Source organism: Crassostrea angulata, chromosome 10 (assembly GCF_025612915.1).
Source record: "Crassostrea angulata isolate pt1a10 chromosome 10, ASM2561291v2, whole genome shotgun sequence".
NCBI classification, from domain to species: Eukaryota; Metazoa; Mollusca; class Bivalvia; order Ostreida; family Ostreidae; genus Magallana; species Magallana angulata.
Window position 1 is genome coordinate 38532417 of NC_069120.1, and position 18171 is coordinate 38550587.

Consider the following 18171-nt stretch of genomic DNA (forward strand, 5'->3'; position numbering starts at 1 on the left):
TTCTTTTTCTTGGATATCTACATGACCCGTCCACAGGGGTTAACATTCAATGCAAGCATCTATAAGACCAAGACGCGAAATATGTTTATTTCCGTTCTCAAAGGGAAATGATCACGATGTAAACACACTTGATATTTTCACGTGATCGTGATTCTGAGATAATGATTATGAAAGAACATAACAAGTAAGTGTCGCTTTACTTTTTGTAAGCCTAATTAATTTCTGCTAATAATTCCTAATTTGCATGATAATTAAGATTGTCGCATTCATCATTCATATGTTTATGGTGATCAGCTGATTATTACCGTAAATAATTACGGTGTGTATTAACTGTAAAGGTCAAAAACTGTGGACAATCACTTAACTCTTTTTTGCTAATTATACAGTTATTTTAATTCATAATATGTTTTACGGTGCTACCGTTCTGGCGAGCGCAGCAAGAATTACACATACCTTGCATCTGTCAACCTATATAGTACGTGTTATTTAGCCTAAAGGCTAATTTAGGTATTTACAAACGTCAAAGAATTTTTTAGGGATTATTGCTCTACAATAAGTATGCCAAAGGTACTAATTTTAATGGTTACGATACATACAGCGCAACCCCCTACCCCTCTCCAGAGAGAGAGAGAGAGAGAGAGAAAGAGAGAGAGAGAGAGAGAGAGAGAGTGCCCGGTCCCTGTTTGTTGGTGTGTAATTTCCCACTTTAAAATCTAATGGTTTGACTATATGCAATATCTACATTAATTTAAATTAACTGTTTATTTTTTCTCTTTATTCCTTTTTATTTGGTTCTAAATGTCCTTATTGTTTATTTCCTCCCTACTCATATACTTACCTGCCTACTGTACATGCATGCACAATTAACTTAAAAATGGATCGATATGACAGTAAAGTATGGCTCTTGCTAGTATATATTTATTAAATCTCTATATTAAAAAAAAAATTAAAAACAAATCATTTGTCAATACGGCAGGTATCGCAGTCTATACTGATATAGCTATTATAGTACACGCATTACAGATGTTTGATCCACCTCTAAATTTATCGCGGGAAATATAGCTCGAGAGCACTGTGACGTCATCCATGACTTTGCTCGTCTTTGTTTACGTATCTCGACTCAATACGAAGGTATGGAAGCATGTAACAAAGCTCTTGAGTCTCGCCAAAGCATATGCGGTACTCAAAACGTGTCTTCAATCCTTAAGACACCGTAAATTACGAGTTAAAAGTCGGCCATTTTTGGCATAGCACCACGGGTGAAAACATTAGAGAGCATTATGGGACGTAGACAAAAAATTTTGTTTGATGAACTGTAGGTTTAGCTCGTTCTTTTTCCCGCGCACACTGGTTCTTAGAGCTCGCTTCGCTCGCCGGCGCTGCGCGCCGGCGAGCTGCGCTCGCTATAAGTTCCATTCATGAAAAAATTAAAATCTCAGGTTTTAATTAATATTTCAATATTTGTTGTTTATATTCCTATCAAGATTTTTTTCTTTTTTCCGCCTTCTTAAACTTTAAATGACAGAAACATTATTCCAATTTGACAAAGGGCATCTTATCCCACACCCTTATTAGTCGGTATCTTTTAATGAAATGGAGAGATGATATATTTAAAATGTGAATATGGTCCATCCATCCCATCCGTCAATTCATCCATTCTATTAATTAAGAATGCCTCTAATTTTGTTGCAATATATATCTATATATGATTGTAAACCATAGAAATATTATTTGTAAACCATGAATACATTAAACCTGGATTTAAGAGAAGAGGAACTTTATCTTAGCTGCTTATCTTACACTAGTTTATATTAGAGTTAAACGAGTTTCTTTACTTGATTATAAAAAAAAAAATTGGTGTCAATTATAATGATAAGGTAAAGAGGTAAATTAATGTTTTTTCAAATTAAACCAAAAAGTTCTATACAGAACATTCTACAAATTAAGAAAATATGTACTGTAATTAGTACATGTAGTTATATATTTTCTATATTTCCTTTAAAAAAAGAATTTTTTTTTCAGGTTAAATACATGATCATTATAACAAATAGGATAAAAATTAGTAATGGGACATGCAAACAAATTTCTCCTCCTGCTATGGAAGAATTACCTGATACAGAGGAGAAAGATCTTCACCACTATACTGGAGATAGCTCTGCCCACCTTCTTTGGTTTGATCTTGGTACTAATTCGCCTGAGGGTCACCGGACAGCAGGTCCCCAATGGCCAGAATTGGTCTGCTTGTTCAGATATATTCGAGATGCCGAGATCATCCTTTCCAAAGAAGCTTGCTTTCACACCTGACATTCCTTTAACTCAGTCTCTGATGGCGAAAGTAAAAGACTCCATGGGATATTTTACAGGCAAGCAATTCTTTACGTTTACTCACTGTCGTAAATTTTTGTGCAATGTCATTAAATATATGAAATGTAAAGAAAAAGAAAATATGAAAAGTGATTTCTTTAGGCATAAAATACATTGATGAATAGAATATGTATCATGTTTGAATTTGAACAAATTTTAGACATTCAGGGATTTAAAACAGAACAAGAAATGACCAGTTTCCTGATCATTGCCAACAAAACTGTGAACAACACAGCCAGCTATCTGGGAGGAATTGTCTTTGACAGCGTCACTAGGGAGAACCAATTTACAGAGCAGATCAGCTACAAGATTCGCCTCAGCTCGTTTCCTAGACACGGACGAGGGACGGGCAACCTGAATCCAGCCAAGCAAGACAAGGAATGGTTCACAGAGTTCATGTTTCCTCTCTATCAGGTCCTTGGTCCCCGAGACAACAGCTCTAAATGTGGGTCTGTTCCAGGTAAGACCAAAATGTGTCACAACTCTCTTCATAGAAGATACTAGCTGTAAACATATTACATGTACTTTTTGTCGTGTTTTCTATCTAAGGAATAAGGAATCAATGTGGAAAGTTACTGGTAACAATTTTGATCGAGGCATGATCGAATCCAAGAGAGCCCAAAGGGCAGTATGATAGATTTTTGGTGATGTAATTTGATAAATTTGCTGTACCTTGTTTGTATGATTAATAAATTTCATTATTCACTATTTACACGTTATTACACATATTTATTTGCAAAAATTGAAATACCAAAAATGACAGAATCCACATTATTGAATGAATACTGTATACTGGGAAATATTCGCCCCTGCTTTATTTTCACCCCTTTCACCCCTTTCACCCTCATTGTCAGAGGGAAAATTTTAAAACTGGACGAACTTCAATGTCTCAAATTATCTCTCTGTAAACACAACTGTATCTGGGCGAATTCAAGACGGGATAAAACTGCTTGCAAGTGAAGATGGGCGGAAACTACATGGGGCATACAGTAAGTCATACAGACAATTCTCCTGTCTAGCTTTCTGTTTTTTCCGTGTATGCAACAGGTTACTACAAGGAAGGCTTTCTTGCCCTACAAACCAACATAAACAAAGCAATCTACAAGACAATGGTAGGAAACGATACCACGGGACGTCAGAGACTATCAGAGTTGGACAACAACATTCAATTGAAGCGACACCCCTACCCACCGTACAACGATGACAAATTTGTCCTTGTTATTCAGCAGCAATTCCCACTGATTCTGATCCTCAGCTTTGTGCTGGTGGCACTCAATGTTGTAAAAGATGTGGTTCATGAAAAAGAAAGGAAACTGAAGGTATATGAACTTATTTGTCATTACAGTAATGCACACTGTGGTTTCATCATTGACTCTCCCTTCATGCTTAAAAAATTCGGCAACACTTTCCAAGTTGAAAATGAGAAAAATTTTTTTAAAAAAATTGTTGTTTAGTTTGCATTTTTTATTTAGCTTATTTTGTAAAATGCAGCATTTACAACAGCCTTGCAAGCCAAGCTCTGCTTGGAATGGCCTGATAACCCTTGGCATGCGGAAATACATTTACAGAGAAACTCTTATTGTTGTTTTCAGGAGTCCATGAAGATGATGGGACTGAACAGCTGGTTACACTGGGTTGCCTGGTTTACCAAGTACTTCATTTTCTTGTTGATCACGTCGGCCATCATGACCATCTTCCTGACGATGAACACAGCCGAGGGACGGGTCATCGGAAAGACCAATCCGTTAATCATCTTCCTATTCCTGATGTGTTTCTCCATGGCAACCATTGCCTTCTGTTTTCTTGTTAGTTCATTCTTCTCCAAAGGTTTGTGAAAAAAAATTTTGAGGTGACTTATATTAATTTTTTCTTTGAGATTCAATGCCTTGTCAGTTATTGTATGCTCACTAACACCTCATTTCAAATTCATCATAGTATAAAATGAAATTAAACTGTGTTTTGAACCATTTGAATTATCTTGAGGTGCAATTCTATACAATCTCATAATTTTGTACGGCTGAACCAAACGTGTCATGGAAAGGATATATTCTGGCAGTGGTTTGCGACAAAGGACGAATGACTATGGAATCCAGAGAGCAATCTTTGTAAAGTTTGAATTTAAGGCAGCATGCATAGTTGCTGTAGATAATTTTATGAAGAGTAAACCACTACACGCTTGTCTTCTCACATACAGTCATAAAATAAATATAAAAACTACATACTTAGATGAATTTGGTGGAGAACATCCATTTACTAAGTTACAAAAAAACAGCGTAACAACCCATGTTTATAGAATTTCAATTTCTATTTATCGGGCCACCATGTTTGTTTATACAGGGTGCGACAGAAGTCGTCATTAGAGATATAGCAGGAATCTTGAAAAACCTCCGTATGGGGTTTAATGATAATAATCATTAATATGAAAGGTGATGAATATTCTAGTTGGTTATCAAAACAAAACACTTCTTCTTTGCTTAAAGTCGCTTAAAACAGTCTACACAGCATTTTGGGACAAAAAATGATGGTCGCTTGTCACGTAAGGCAGGGGGTCGCTTAATGCAGGGTTTTCATATAGGAAATTACGTTGGGCATATGGTTGCATATGACAGAGAGTCTCTTAGTACAGAGAGTTTTGACCTAAAAATTCATATTCTGGTGGCTGACTTTCTTAGCTTTAGTTTTTTTAAAAGCTAACTTTGTACACCATACAAGCAATTATCATTTGTCTGCTTTTTGATCAGTTGATCCATGTCTTTGTCTATCTTGATTATATATCAAGCACATTACAACTGCAATAGTACATTATTAACCAGAGTTGTGTATGTGTTTGTTTTAACAGCTAACTCCGGGGCTGCAGCAGGAGGAATTATTTTTTTCCTGAGTTACATCCCTTACCTGTTTCTCCAGCAGAGGTATGCCACCCTGTCCTGGGGGGCAAAGGTCGCCTCCTCCCTGGTCTCCAACATCGCTATGTCTTACGGGGGTCAGGTCATCGGAATGTTTGAGGGGACAGGTATGGTCAGAAAAGTCTGTTACAAACAAACCTCATTATCTTGAACGTCTATTGACAGAGATAAAAGTATGATAAATCTTTGATATTAAAAGGATTTGAGATATGGAGGTTCATGTAAAATATTGTAAGAATAAGTACGGTAGTCGGGAGAACCAAAGGACTATGTGCGGTTTGGTCAAATATCTGCCCCCGATTTTAACCAATTTTTAAAAAGTATCGTATAAAAATAAAATATTCACAAATCATTGTATAGAGGATGTCTATAACTTTAATCTTGATTTTAGTCATCATTGCTCATTTGCTGTTTATCTATGACATCACCTAAATGACCTAATTCCCGCAAATTTGCAAACAAATGAAAATATTCTCATTTTTGCTCTATATTTTGCATTCGGAAGTATAGAGCGCAGGTCTGCTCAAGTGCGATTTTAACATATATTTTTCGTCCGATAGATATACACATTATTCTAAAAAATTGTACTTGAGCAAGCCTGCGCTCGATGTTTCCGAGTCGAAAAACCATCGGAAAACACCCATATTTTGCTACAAAACATCAATTTATCAAAATAATGCAATCTTCATGACGTCATTTCTACATTATGACGTCATTTTTACATTATGACGTCACAGTGGTGATAACCTTTTACACCTTTATTTCCAATATGGTTTTACATATCTTTCACCTAATTTTTAAAGCTCTTTCTAAAACTTTGATTTTGGGGGCAAAAAATGCATTAAACCGCATATAGTCCTTCCTTTTGTCTACAAATCCATGGTATTTGAGATATTGATGTTCAAGATACTGAGGTTCAACTTTACTAATGTTTTCCATTTGAAATATTGCAAGTGTAATCATGATGGAGTAATCTCCAAAATACAACACTTCATTGATTATCATTCATTTTTAACAGTTGATGATTTGAAAATTACTACCATTAAATTCCTTATTTAACATGATTACCTAATTCCTTGATTCAATTGTTTTGTGTCAAATTGCGAGAATATTGTTGAGATTAAAAAAAGAGCGATATTAAATTTTTTGAGGAATTTACAATATCCTCTTTTTCCACTACAGGTGCTGGTATCCAGTGGTCCACGTTTGATAAAGGGGCGTCGGTGGATGACAACTTTGCCATGCTCCACATCATTATCATGCTGTTGGTGGATACGGTGCTGTATATGATGCTGACTATTTACATAGAGGGGGTGTTTCCTGGGGAATATGGCTCCCCTCTCAAATGGTATTTTCCATTTACTGTAAGTGGAATCCCATCTTTTACTTGTTGCAGTAGATAACAGTGAATAAATGTTAAAGAATCTGAAATAGTAATCTGAGAAATTTAATTTTAACATTAATTACTTTATTACATATCTACTGGTATTACAAAATTAGAATTACCTTTCCTTCAACATTTCTAATCTAATTTAACAAGGTGTAAAATTTATCAAAGAATTTTTCCGTGTAGATACATTATACAATTATTTAATGCTTGAGCAGTCAATAAACCAGAATATTTTTCCCGAGGTGCAGGGAACAGCTCAGTATGATCTATTGCCCGAGGCCAACGGCCTCGGGCAATAGATCATACTGAGCTGTTCCCTGTACCAAGGGAAAAAATTCTGGTCTATTGACTGTTCAAGCATTAAATAATTGTTTTATTACCTAATTCCTTTTTTAGTTTTCGGGGTTTACAATATGCATATTGCAGATGGTTTTCATGCCATTATGTAATATACATGTACTAAGATTTTTTTTTCATCTTTTACATGCACAAAACCTGTTGCATGCATTACAACATCTCAATTTAATATTAGTTTACACAAAGAAGGGGGAGTCTTCAACCCATTAGATTTTAAATATTCTTTTACCTTATATGAGGCTTTAAAACTGTTGATTATTTGATACTCTATTTTGATAATATTGAATTTGGTTTCACCAAGTACTAAAAACAGCGTCTATGTAAAGGAACATTCATTCCCTGAGAACTATCGAAAGAATGTAACATTAACATAACCGCGTTCTGAAATACGTTGCCGGTCCAATAGATCGCAGTCTATTGACTGGCGGTCTAAAAGATCGCAGTCTATTGACCGGCAGTTCAAAATAGACGCAAATATTTAATTTGTAATAAAACAACAAAATCCCTTTGATTAGGTAATAAAGTTAATTATGTTAAAGAATTTTGACAATTGATAGAAATCCTACTGGTGTGGAACCACTGCCTCAGATGATGTTCCAGATGACAAGAGGATTAGTATTGGTCAGAATCCAGATTTCTTTGAGACTGATCCAGTTGGAATCCGAGCTGGGATCCAGATCCGTAATCTCAGGAGGGTAGGAAATCAATAGAATTATTGTTATTAACAATCAATGTAAAATAGTTTAATGACAATTGAAGATTAGTTTGAAATTTGTGGCATTTTCAGTAAATAGTGTTGATAAAATATTCAGGTTTTCGGCAAGAAAGAGAACTGCAAGGTGGCAGTGGCCGGGATGTCATTAGATCTGTATGAAGGGCAGATAACTGCGCTACTAGGTCACAATGGAGCAGGGAAGACAACAACTATGTCCATGCTTACAGGTATATTTGCTTATCTGATGAAAAAGAAATCAATTCTTGAAATTTAGATGCACCACTGATGGAGGTCAAAATCGATTATACATCGTAAAGTAAGATCTAGTGTTCAGACGTATATGTACTACTTGTTTTCAGGCTTTCTGCCCCCTAGTGGTGGCACTGCCATTGTGAATGGCTATGACATCAGAGAGGACATAGGCAATGTGAGGAGCAGTCTAGGACTCTGTCCTCAGCATGACATCCTGTTTGACACCATGACTGTCGAGGAGCACCTCATCTTCTTTGCCAAGGTTTGAATCAATGTTTATAGTGAATTTTTTTCAGGATATTTTATAAGACTTTATTTGTAGTACATGTGTTGATATATTTTTTACTGGTATTCAAATGATAGCATTTACTAGATTTTCTAATTATTGCAATTTCAATCAACCCCTTTTAACACATATTTGTTATAAAAAATTGTAAGATATTCTGCTGTGAAAAGTAACAAAAGAAATACATTACCATGTAACCACAACAGAAAGAAGAGTTCCAAAATAAACATTTTCATGATTTCCATTCTTTGTTTAGTTAAAAGGCTGCCCCTCAAACAAAGTGAAACAGGAAGTAGAAGACATGCTGTTGTCCATCAATCTGGTCAACAAGAGGAATGCTCCGAGTAAGACACTGTCCGGGGGTATGAAGCGGAAACTCAGTGTAGGAATTGCTCTTATTGCTGGCTCCAAGGTAAGTTCATTGCAGTTGTTGATGTAATACCGGTACATTACAGTTGTAATTGTGATGTATTACATATGTGATAAATAAATAATGTAACACATTGCAAAAGTAATCCATAAGAAAAGCTACTCCTTACAACTGTAATCATTACAGTTATTATATAAATAGTGCCTGTTTGGGAGGGTAACAGTTGAAATTGACACCCCGAGAAAACCATTGTCAACCGACGTGAAGCGGAGGTTGACAGTGGTTTTCGAGGGGTGTCAATTTCAACTGTTATCCTCCCAAACAGGCACTATTTATTTTGTTATACTGAATGTCTTTTTTAAAATTTTTAAGAAAATTTTACGGCTTTTATATAGGAATAGCGTGAATTTTACAGCGAACCGTACGCGCATAATTTTCGCGCATGTAACATTTTTTAATGTTACCCGTTGCCAAGTGCATTGCTAACGCTGAGGGTAATAGTAAATACTATTAACTGCGTCTTAACCAATCAGATTTCAGTATTTAACATGAAAGTATAACAAAATCAAATGTCAAATGTTTGTAATCTATTTGTAATACATTACAAATGTAATATGTTTACCAAAAAAATCAAATGTAATGCATTACAAATGAAAATGCATTTTATACATTTCTCATACATATACTGTAACAGTACATGGAGTATTTGATTCATGTGATGTACGGTATGTACTTGACTCATTATAGACATATGATATGTAGTTGGTCAATTTATAATATTATACTTTACTCATGATAAACTTTTGCTTACATGTACAATGTATTGACTTGTGTAATAAAGACTCTTATAATTCTGAGGGTAAGCATTGATGGTATTGTAATTTACTATTTTTTTTATTGTAGATTGTGATTCTGGATGAGCCATCATCTGGATTGGATCCAGATGCCAGGCGACAGATCTGGACTGTCCTCCAGAAGAACAGAGCCGGTCGTACAATGCTCCTGACCACACACTTCATGGATGAGGCTGATCTCCTTGGAGACAGGATTGCCATCATGGCCGACGGAATTCTGAAGTGTTGTGGAAGTTCCTTGTTTCTGAAGAATAAGTATGGTATGTGCTGCTTAAGAATGGTACATGGTTTTAAAATAACATAAAGTAACATTTGAAACCCTTTTTTCACAGATGAATAAATTCATCACCTTTGGTCAAGTTGTTACATCAAGTGTTATGGAAAGGTCATTTTATGTAGCTGTTTATCTTAAATTTAAAAAACGGCAATTAATTGAAAATCTGATTCACATAGTTTTAAGCAAGCATAGTCCACAAAGTATTGACATTATATATAGAGTAAAATTCTCAAACTTTAAGAGTTTTCCTGTAATGAAGTTTCCAATTACCATCCCTAATACTTCAACACTCCCATATCATAATTATACAAATATTAGCAATAAAATACCTGTTTCTGAAAATGTATCTCCACCAGTATATCCCTTTAAGTAACTTTTGCTGTAGCTTAATACTGGTACGTACCCAGTATAAGCTCGAAACTGAAATTTTTTCGTTGTTCTCTGTAAATGCCACCTTAATCAATGTTAGAAAACACGATTTTCCACAGGTGCTGGATATCACATGGTCATCGCCAAAGAGCCAAACTGCAATGTCGACCAAGTTACATCAACGGTGAAGAACTACGTACAACACGCGGAGAGGGAGAGTAACATAGGTGCAGAGCTCTCCTTTCGCCTGCCTCACAACAGCACCGGAATGTTCCCCGCTCTGTTTGATGATCTAGACAGCAATAAACAGAAGTTGGGTATATCTAGTTATGGAGTCTCAGTCACCACTATGGAGGAAGTTTTCATCAGGTAAATACAATTACATAATTGTGTAGTGAGATCATTTTTATGTTGTTTATTAATTAAAACCTCGCTCCGAAGGAGAAGGGGGTATACTGTTTTACCCTTGTCTGTCTACCCTTGTCTGTCCGTAAAAAAAATTCTGTTGCATTTATCTCAGCAACTATTCATTGCAGATTCTTGAAATTTTAACACACTCTTTGTTTAGGCATGCCATACGTTGGGATATAGTTTTATACCATGTTAACTTCCTGTTAAATGACGACTTTGTTTATTTTTTGCCTAAATTTTCCAACAAAGTTACATCATTACAAGATTTCTCAGCAACTGCTTGAATTTTAAAATACTCTTTTTTTAGGCATGTCATATGTTGGGATCTATTTTTCTACCAATTGGACATCAACTTTCTGTCAAACGTCAACTTTGCTTATTTTGTAAATTAATTCACATCAGATTAGGGGTATTACTGGTGAGTGTTGGCTCTCAGATATCTTGTTTCGGTCATATTTAAGGCATCAAAATCAATTGGAGGACTTTTTTTACAGAGTTGGAGAAGGAACAGACAAATCTCTGTCAGGTATTCCAGGACATCACAAAAACAACATGATTCACAATAGCGTCAACATGGACCTCACAGTTAATGGCGGATATCAGGATTTAGGTAGGCTTAGATTGTGATGTCAATTTAAAAATTTTGATAATCTCCAATCACATATTTAGTTCAAGATTATTACTGTATACACACCCGTTTTATTTTCGGCCCTTTTGCCCTTGTTGTAAGAGAGTGAATTTAAGACTGGGCAAATTAAATGTTGCAAATAATATCTCTGTTAAGGTAACTCCGTACCTATAAAATCATGGGTTCAAAGTTAAAAACTTAACTTTTTTTTAACTTATTGGACTTTAATTTCATCAAAAAATAAAAAAAATATATATGTATCCTTACTATTTAAGATGTAAGGTAATAAAAACCAAAGGCTGAAATTATCATCTGAAAATCACACTTTTTTTGTTTAAAAACTAAATATAAGTGGATGGATACTTGTTTGTCTAATTAAATTTTATTGCTTACTTTGCCAGAAAACTAAAATTAATTAAAAAAAAGAAAAAAATTGTTTACATTAGAAAAATTATATTATTTAGATTTATAACTTAGAGAAAAGTAGAAAAGAGTTATTTCCCTTTGTCATTATTGAATTATGTCGAATATAAGGATGAAAAATGCTTATTAAATATCTCCAGGTAAACAATGATTTGAGTTTTTGATGTGCACCTATCATAACATAGAAATTACAAATCTACTTGCAAGAATTTTAATGAATTTATGGTTTATGTAAAATGTATGACGTCACAGGAGGGTGGATTTACTTTAACACAGCTGCATCTGGGCAAATTCAAAACAAGCAAAACCGTTTCCAAGTGTAAAAGGGCGAAAATTACACGGGGTGAAAGTAAAACCCTATATACAGTATTTTATATCCCTTTATTTTAGATCTCACCATTGATGGTGAACACAATAAGGACAGGCAACTCCAGGCTCAGCAGTTTTACGGAATGTTTATCAAGAGAGCACTTCACACCCTCAGAAACAAACTGGTGTCAGCAACTCAAATTCTCATTCCGCTGTTCTACACCATCATGGCTCTGATTGTGGTAAAGACATTCCCTGGACCTCATGACTCTAAACCACTCACCTTGGTAGTGGAGAAATATGGAGAGAACACCATAGCTTACAGTGACAATGGCTTTGTAAACAAGTCTTTGATTGGTCAGTTCTATGGCAACCAATTTCAAAGCAGCAAAGATCATGTGACTTACATCAACAGTGTGGCAGGGTATGAAAAAGATTCAAATTTGAATGACTACTTGTTCAAGAAAGGTCAAAACAGTCCAGGGCTGTACAATCTGGAGTATGCTGTAGGTGCAGATTTTACCAGGCATCAGAACGCAGTGATGGCGACTGGTTATTTCAACAACCAGGGTTATCATGCTCCAGCCATTTCCTTGGCAACCTTGGCCAATGCTATCCTGCAGTATGTTACCAATAATACTCAGTATACCCTCACAACTGTTAACCATCCTCTACCCAGAACTGAAGAACAGAAAATCCGTGAAGAAACTCAGGGAAGCACTACGGGATTCACCATTGCTTTCAACTTTGTCTTTGGGATAGCCTTCCTCTCCAGCAGTTTTGTCCTGTTCCTGATCAAAGAAAGGGCCACTAAAGCCAAACACATTCAGTTTGTCAGTGGAGTTCAGCCCATTACATTCTGGGCTTCAACTTTCTGCTGGGATTTGATAAACTACATGATACCATGCTGCATTCTGCTGTTTGTTCTTTGGGCCTTTGATATCAAAGCATATTATATTGATGCCCACGCTCTTCATATACTGCTTCTGCTGTTCTTGCATGGCTGGGCCATGCTGCCTTTTATGTACCTTTTGTCTTTCATCTTCACAGTGCCATCAAGTGGTTTTGTTTGGCTGACTATGTTCAACATTTTGGCTGGTAAGTCATCTTTTTCATAAAATTACATGTAAGTACTACCGGTATACAAATGCATTTTAAATTGCTTTTATTGTTCTTTTGCTGCAGGTGATGCCACAGTTTTAGCTGTTGGCATTCTCGGAATTCCGCAGCTTGGATTAAAGGAGTTATCCAACACCCTAGAGTGGATATTTCTAGTTTTTCTTCCCAACTTCTGCCTTGGGCAAGGGCTGATGGACTACTATTCCAACTGGGAATTCCTGGACAGCTGCCAAGAATTCAAGCAGTTATGCTCACTTATTCCAAATCCATGTTGTGGACGTAAGTTACAATGCAAACTGAAAATTCAATATAGAACTTTTACGTGCAATTCAAACAAGAAAAATATATTTAATACCAGTCCGTTTTTTTTTCCAGCTAAACTTTTTTCATGCAAAGTTTTATCTTGATAACAAAACCAATAAATACACTTAGACAGTTACAGTAAAAGTGGTTATTTACGCTGCTGATAAAGTAAGCGTTTTCTATTGTCCAAAAATATGCGTGGATATTAAATACGTGGAAGTGTGGTTTACCACACTAAAATTTGAAGTTTTTACCATACACCCTGGGGTATATTTGCATTTTAAAGCTTAATTACTTCAGAACAAGTATAACTTTCCCCCATGCATAACCAACCACTTTATAGTATATCAAAGTACCTTATAATATAACAAATCAATTAACAGCCTTAAGGTACCTCACTACACCCAGACTTATACTTTTTAAGACACTAGGTGACAAGATGGCGATTTAAATATTTTGTTAAACTGTTTATATCGTTCAATTTGGTTGAATATCATCGTAGCTCAGTGGCTAAAGTCTTGGGCTTTTGAACCGCAGATCATGAGTTCGAATCCGCCTGGAGCTTTTGTTCATGTTTACTGAATTAAATTTCCGAAAATGTAATTTTTCATCCAAAATTGCACATTTTTTGCCTATTTGACTTCAAGGTGTAGTGAGCCACCTTAAATGCAAACTTCTTGATAAATGTCTTAATTTTTGTCTTTTGTCTGCAGCAATAAATGGTCAGTGTGGAGAACTGGGCTGTGTGTATTACAACAAGAACTACCTGGGCTGGGAGAAGAATGGAATCGGAAGAATGCTCATCTTCCTGTCAATACAAGGAGTCATGTACTTCATAATCCTACTCTTTGTAGAATCAAACCTATTCAAGTCCATCATTTACTACTTCAAGTCTGGTAAAGCAGAAGACCGAGATTCACATTTATCACCTTCTGAGACGACTCCTCTGCTTCAGGGAGAGCGCCCTCTGATGGCTTATCAGTCCAGACAGCACCAGATTTCTCAAATTCAGGAAGATTCTGACGTGGCAGCTGAACGGGAGAGGCTGGCTAAATCGCATTTGTTGACAGACTCGTTGATTCTGCAGGAAGTGACTAAGTATTATGGGCAGTACTTGGCTGTCAATCACATCAGCGTAGGGATACCTCAAGGGGAGTGCTTTGGTCTGCTGGGAGTGAATGGGGCAGGGAAAACTACAACATTCAAGACATTGACTGGGGATGAGATCATGACATCTGGGGAGGCATACCTTAATGGCCATAGTGTCAAGTCAGAACTAGCTATGGTATGTATAAAACACTTTGAAAGAACAGTAGTTACAGAACCCAAAAATCAAAGTATACTGAAATCAGGCATTGTGTTTAATTTAATGTGGTAGGATTTAGAAACAAATATGTGTAGATATTTGGTAAATTAGCTTCTGAAGACAATTATGATATGAATTTTTTCATGAAAGTTAAAATATGAAAATTTATTAAGTACCTGAAAGTTTTAACTCTTCAGTAGCTTCATAGAAAGAAGAATATTTTGCAAATGTAATCGTAAATGAACATCAAATTGATACAGTAAAACACGGTTATAGCGAACACGCTTATAATGAATTGATGCTTACAGCGAAGTGAATTTCATTCCCCAAGTCTCTATTTCATGTTGTAAACTTGACGGTTATAACGATTTACGCTTATAACGAAGTTAAATTGCCCGTCCCTGGGACTTCATTATAAGCGTGTTTTACTGTATATATTTCAGGGTGGGGGATTGGGAAGTGTAACTTAAAATTTTTATTTATGTATTTATATATATATATATGCATACATGGAATTTAATTCATCATAAACCAGTACATGTATTATTTACTTGGAACAGGTCATAACCACATGATAAGGAAATCTTTGAAAGTACATGAAGTACAGTGTATTTTGAACATGTACTTATTAGCTTACGTTTAATCACAGGTGAGACAGAACCTTGGCTACTGCCCGCAGTATGATGCCCTCATTGACCAGATGACCGGCAGGGAGACATTGTTTATGTTCGCCAGACTTCGGGGGGTCAAGGAGGAGAAGATACCAGCCGTTGTAGAGGGACTGATGGCTGCCCTGCTGTTTGAGGAACATGCTGACAAAATGGTCAAAGCTTACAGGTAGGACCTGACCATATTTTAAGAACTACAAATTTTTAAGTTGTTGGTCCCCAGTGTCCAGTATGGAATGTTTCAATAAATTGTTGGTAAACTATATTAAAGGGGCATGGTCACAATTTTGGGCAAATTCTATTTTTCTGTTTTTATTATTTGCAATGCTTTAGGAATACATATCTAATGACCAAATGAAATGTGGGTGCCAGTCGTTGAGGTTTAAGCAAGATACAGGGCTTACAATTCTTGGTCATGTAAACAAGGCTTGTGCCCTGTTTTTGTTTACATAGTTTCAGTATACCAGTAAAAACTCTTTTTAAAGCTGGTTTGTCTATCTTATTATTCATTTTAAGCATAAATAAACAGTTCCTAACGATTAACACATTCATTTTAGGTCTAAAACTGGAATTTTCCGTTCAACATTCAAAATGTAAACAAATGCTTTGTTTACATAGCGAAGAATTGTAAGTTATGTAACTCGCTTATCACTTATCAAATGACACTCAAAGTTTGGTTGCCTATTGAAAATGCCTTACTGAAGCATTGTAAACATTAAAATCGAAAAAATAATTTTTGACCAAAATCGTGACCATGTCCCTTTAATCTTGTTATATATAAATCAGTTATTTAGGTCTTCTCTAAATTTATTTATTTCGTGGTATTATATTGCTTTGAGGCTCTTGCCTACCAGTAATTAGTATTCTAATGGTTCAAGATATTAAACTAACTAAAATCAGATGTTACATGTATGTTGCATTATTATTGCATATGTATATTTGTTTTATTTCAATAAGATACATCACAAGAAATCTAAATCAGTTATTTTCTTAAGTCTTCTATTATAACATTTGTAATAAAGACAACAGTAGTTTTTTTTCTTCAATTATATTTTTCATTGGTCCTTTCAGCATCAATTTTAAGTGTTCTAAAGCTTTTAAGGCAATCTTCAGGATTAACATATTAACATGCACCTTTTACCATTTTCAGTGGAGGAAACAAGAGGAAATTAAGTACAGCTATAGCCTTGGTCGGAAATCCTCAGGTGGTATTTTTAGATGAGCCAACCACTGGCATGGACCCTGTTGCTAGGCGATACCTGTGGAATGCACTGATCAGTGTCCGCGACACTGGAAGAACTCTGGTTCTTACCTCACATAGGTACTACAAATATTAGAGCGAAATTTATAAATGTATAGATATGTATCAGAAAAAGCAGAGTGTAGAATGAGGTTTCAGACTCTCAAAAAATTTCAGGATAAGTCAGTGCATTAAGAACTACAGAGTGTAAGCTTCTTTGTATAATATAAGAGCAATGAAATGGAAGATTTTTTAAGTTTTTAGATTTTAAGTTGCTATGTAAAAATCAAGATCTTCATAATATTTTTCTTTAATTTTAACTTTTTTTCTCTCGATCTTTGTGCATTGAAAATCATTTGAACTTTGAGAACAAGATGTTATACATAATGTACATGTAATAGTTTTTTAATGCAATGTATCATTTCTGGCAAATTTAAATTCATTGAATAGCACAATTGTATTATAAATACAAAGTTCAGTAATGCTTTCATTACAGTATGGAGGAATGCGAAGCTCTGTGCACTCGACTAGCCATTATGGTGAATGGGGAATTCCGCTGTTTGGGAAGCACCCAACATCTAAAAGACAAGTTTGGCCAAGGATACACCCTGCTGGCCCGCATCGCCTTCACAGAGTCTGGGGAAGCCCCTAACCTCCAGCCATTCATGACTTTCGTGGAGCAAAAATTTCCCGGGAGTGAACTGAAAGACATGCACCAAGGCATGGTCACCTACCATATTGCTCGGAATTCTCACCTGACACTGGGAGGGATATTTGGAATTCTAGAAGGAGCGAAAGACCAATTCCATATAGAGGACTATTCCGTTAGCCAGACCACTCTAGAACAAGTTTTTATTAATTTTGCTCGCTCGCAAAAACCACCAAAGGAGGTAACTTCCGGTTGCTGTAGTGGATTCTGCTCTTGCTGCTGTTGCTGCAATACTCACTCACAAGACGAGTAAATTTTTAAAATTTGAATTTATCATTGAAATTTAACAAAAATACTTTTTATTTATTCAGAAAATTGTGTGTGCAATATATTTTTATACAGAACAAATTTTAGTTAGTGTTTTACGTGTACATGTATTAACATTCCATTATTAGAACATATCAATAGAAGGAATACATCTTGTATGCTGTTCTTGCATATGGAACTTTTAAATGAATCACATACACAGGGTACAATATCTAACTATTCATTAAAAAGTACACTTTAACTTGTGCAACAAGAAGAGGATTAAGAATTTACAGGGTTTTTTATAGTTCATGATTTTCCTGGAGTTTGTGATATTGTCAAGTAAATGTATATCTATGAATTTTGATGTGTTTGATTATGGTTAATGCATTATGAAATTATGCAACATCATATTTGAATATCCCTTCATTCAAATGTTCATAATGTGATGCTGGTGTTACTTTAGAAATGAACAGCAATTTAAACGGTTCACTGGGATATGAACTTGGTTGATCACGTGATCAAATCCTGTGAATGGTTTCTCCGAAGATTTAATCACGTTCCAGTCATGTTCATATCCCGGTGAACTTCTTAACATTGCTGTTTATTACTTATATATACGTTTGAAAAAGGTAAATTGTTCAGAATTGTTAAAATAACCGTGATTTT

At 35.4% G+C, this 18171-nt stretch overlaps 1 protein-coding gene across 2 annotated transcripts; it reads left to right on the plus strand.

Annotated features, from left to right (window-relative positions):
* The first annotated feature begins 51 nt into the window (after positions 1–51).
* Positions 52–18168, plus strand: LOC128165434 (phospholipid-transporting ATPase ABCA3-like). 2 transcript variants are annotated; one of them, XM_052829955.1, is made up of 20 exons: positions 52–184; positions 2023–2363; positions 2525–2824; positions 3412–3683; positions 3957–4191; positions 5204–5377; positions 6453–6634; positions 7575–7712; positions 7830–7959; positions 8092–8246; positions 8527–8682; positions 9544–9754; positions 10260–10509; positions 11046–11161; positions 11993–13009; positions 13097–13309; positions 14047–14618; positions 15289–15476; positions 16458–16628; positions 17044–18168. In XM_052829955.1, the coding sequence occupies exons 2-20, from the start codon at positions 2066–2068 to the stop codon at positions 17507–17509; spliced, it is 5244 nt and encodes a 1747-aa protein (XP_052685915.1). In that variant the 5' UTR covers positions 52–184; positions 2023–2065; the 3' UTR covers positions 17510–18168. The 2 variants fall into 2 exon arrangements, with proteins under 2 accessions (XP_052685915.1, XP_052685916.1); XM_052829956.1 differs by lacking the exons at positions 52–184; positions 2023–2363 and having other exon boundaries at positions 2690–2824; positions 2914–3683.
* Positions 18169–18171: the final 3 nt, after the last annotated feature.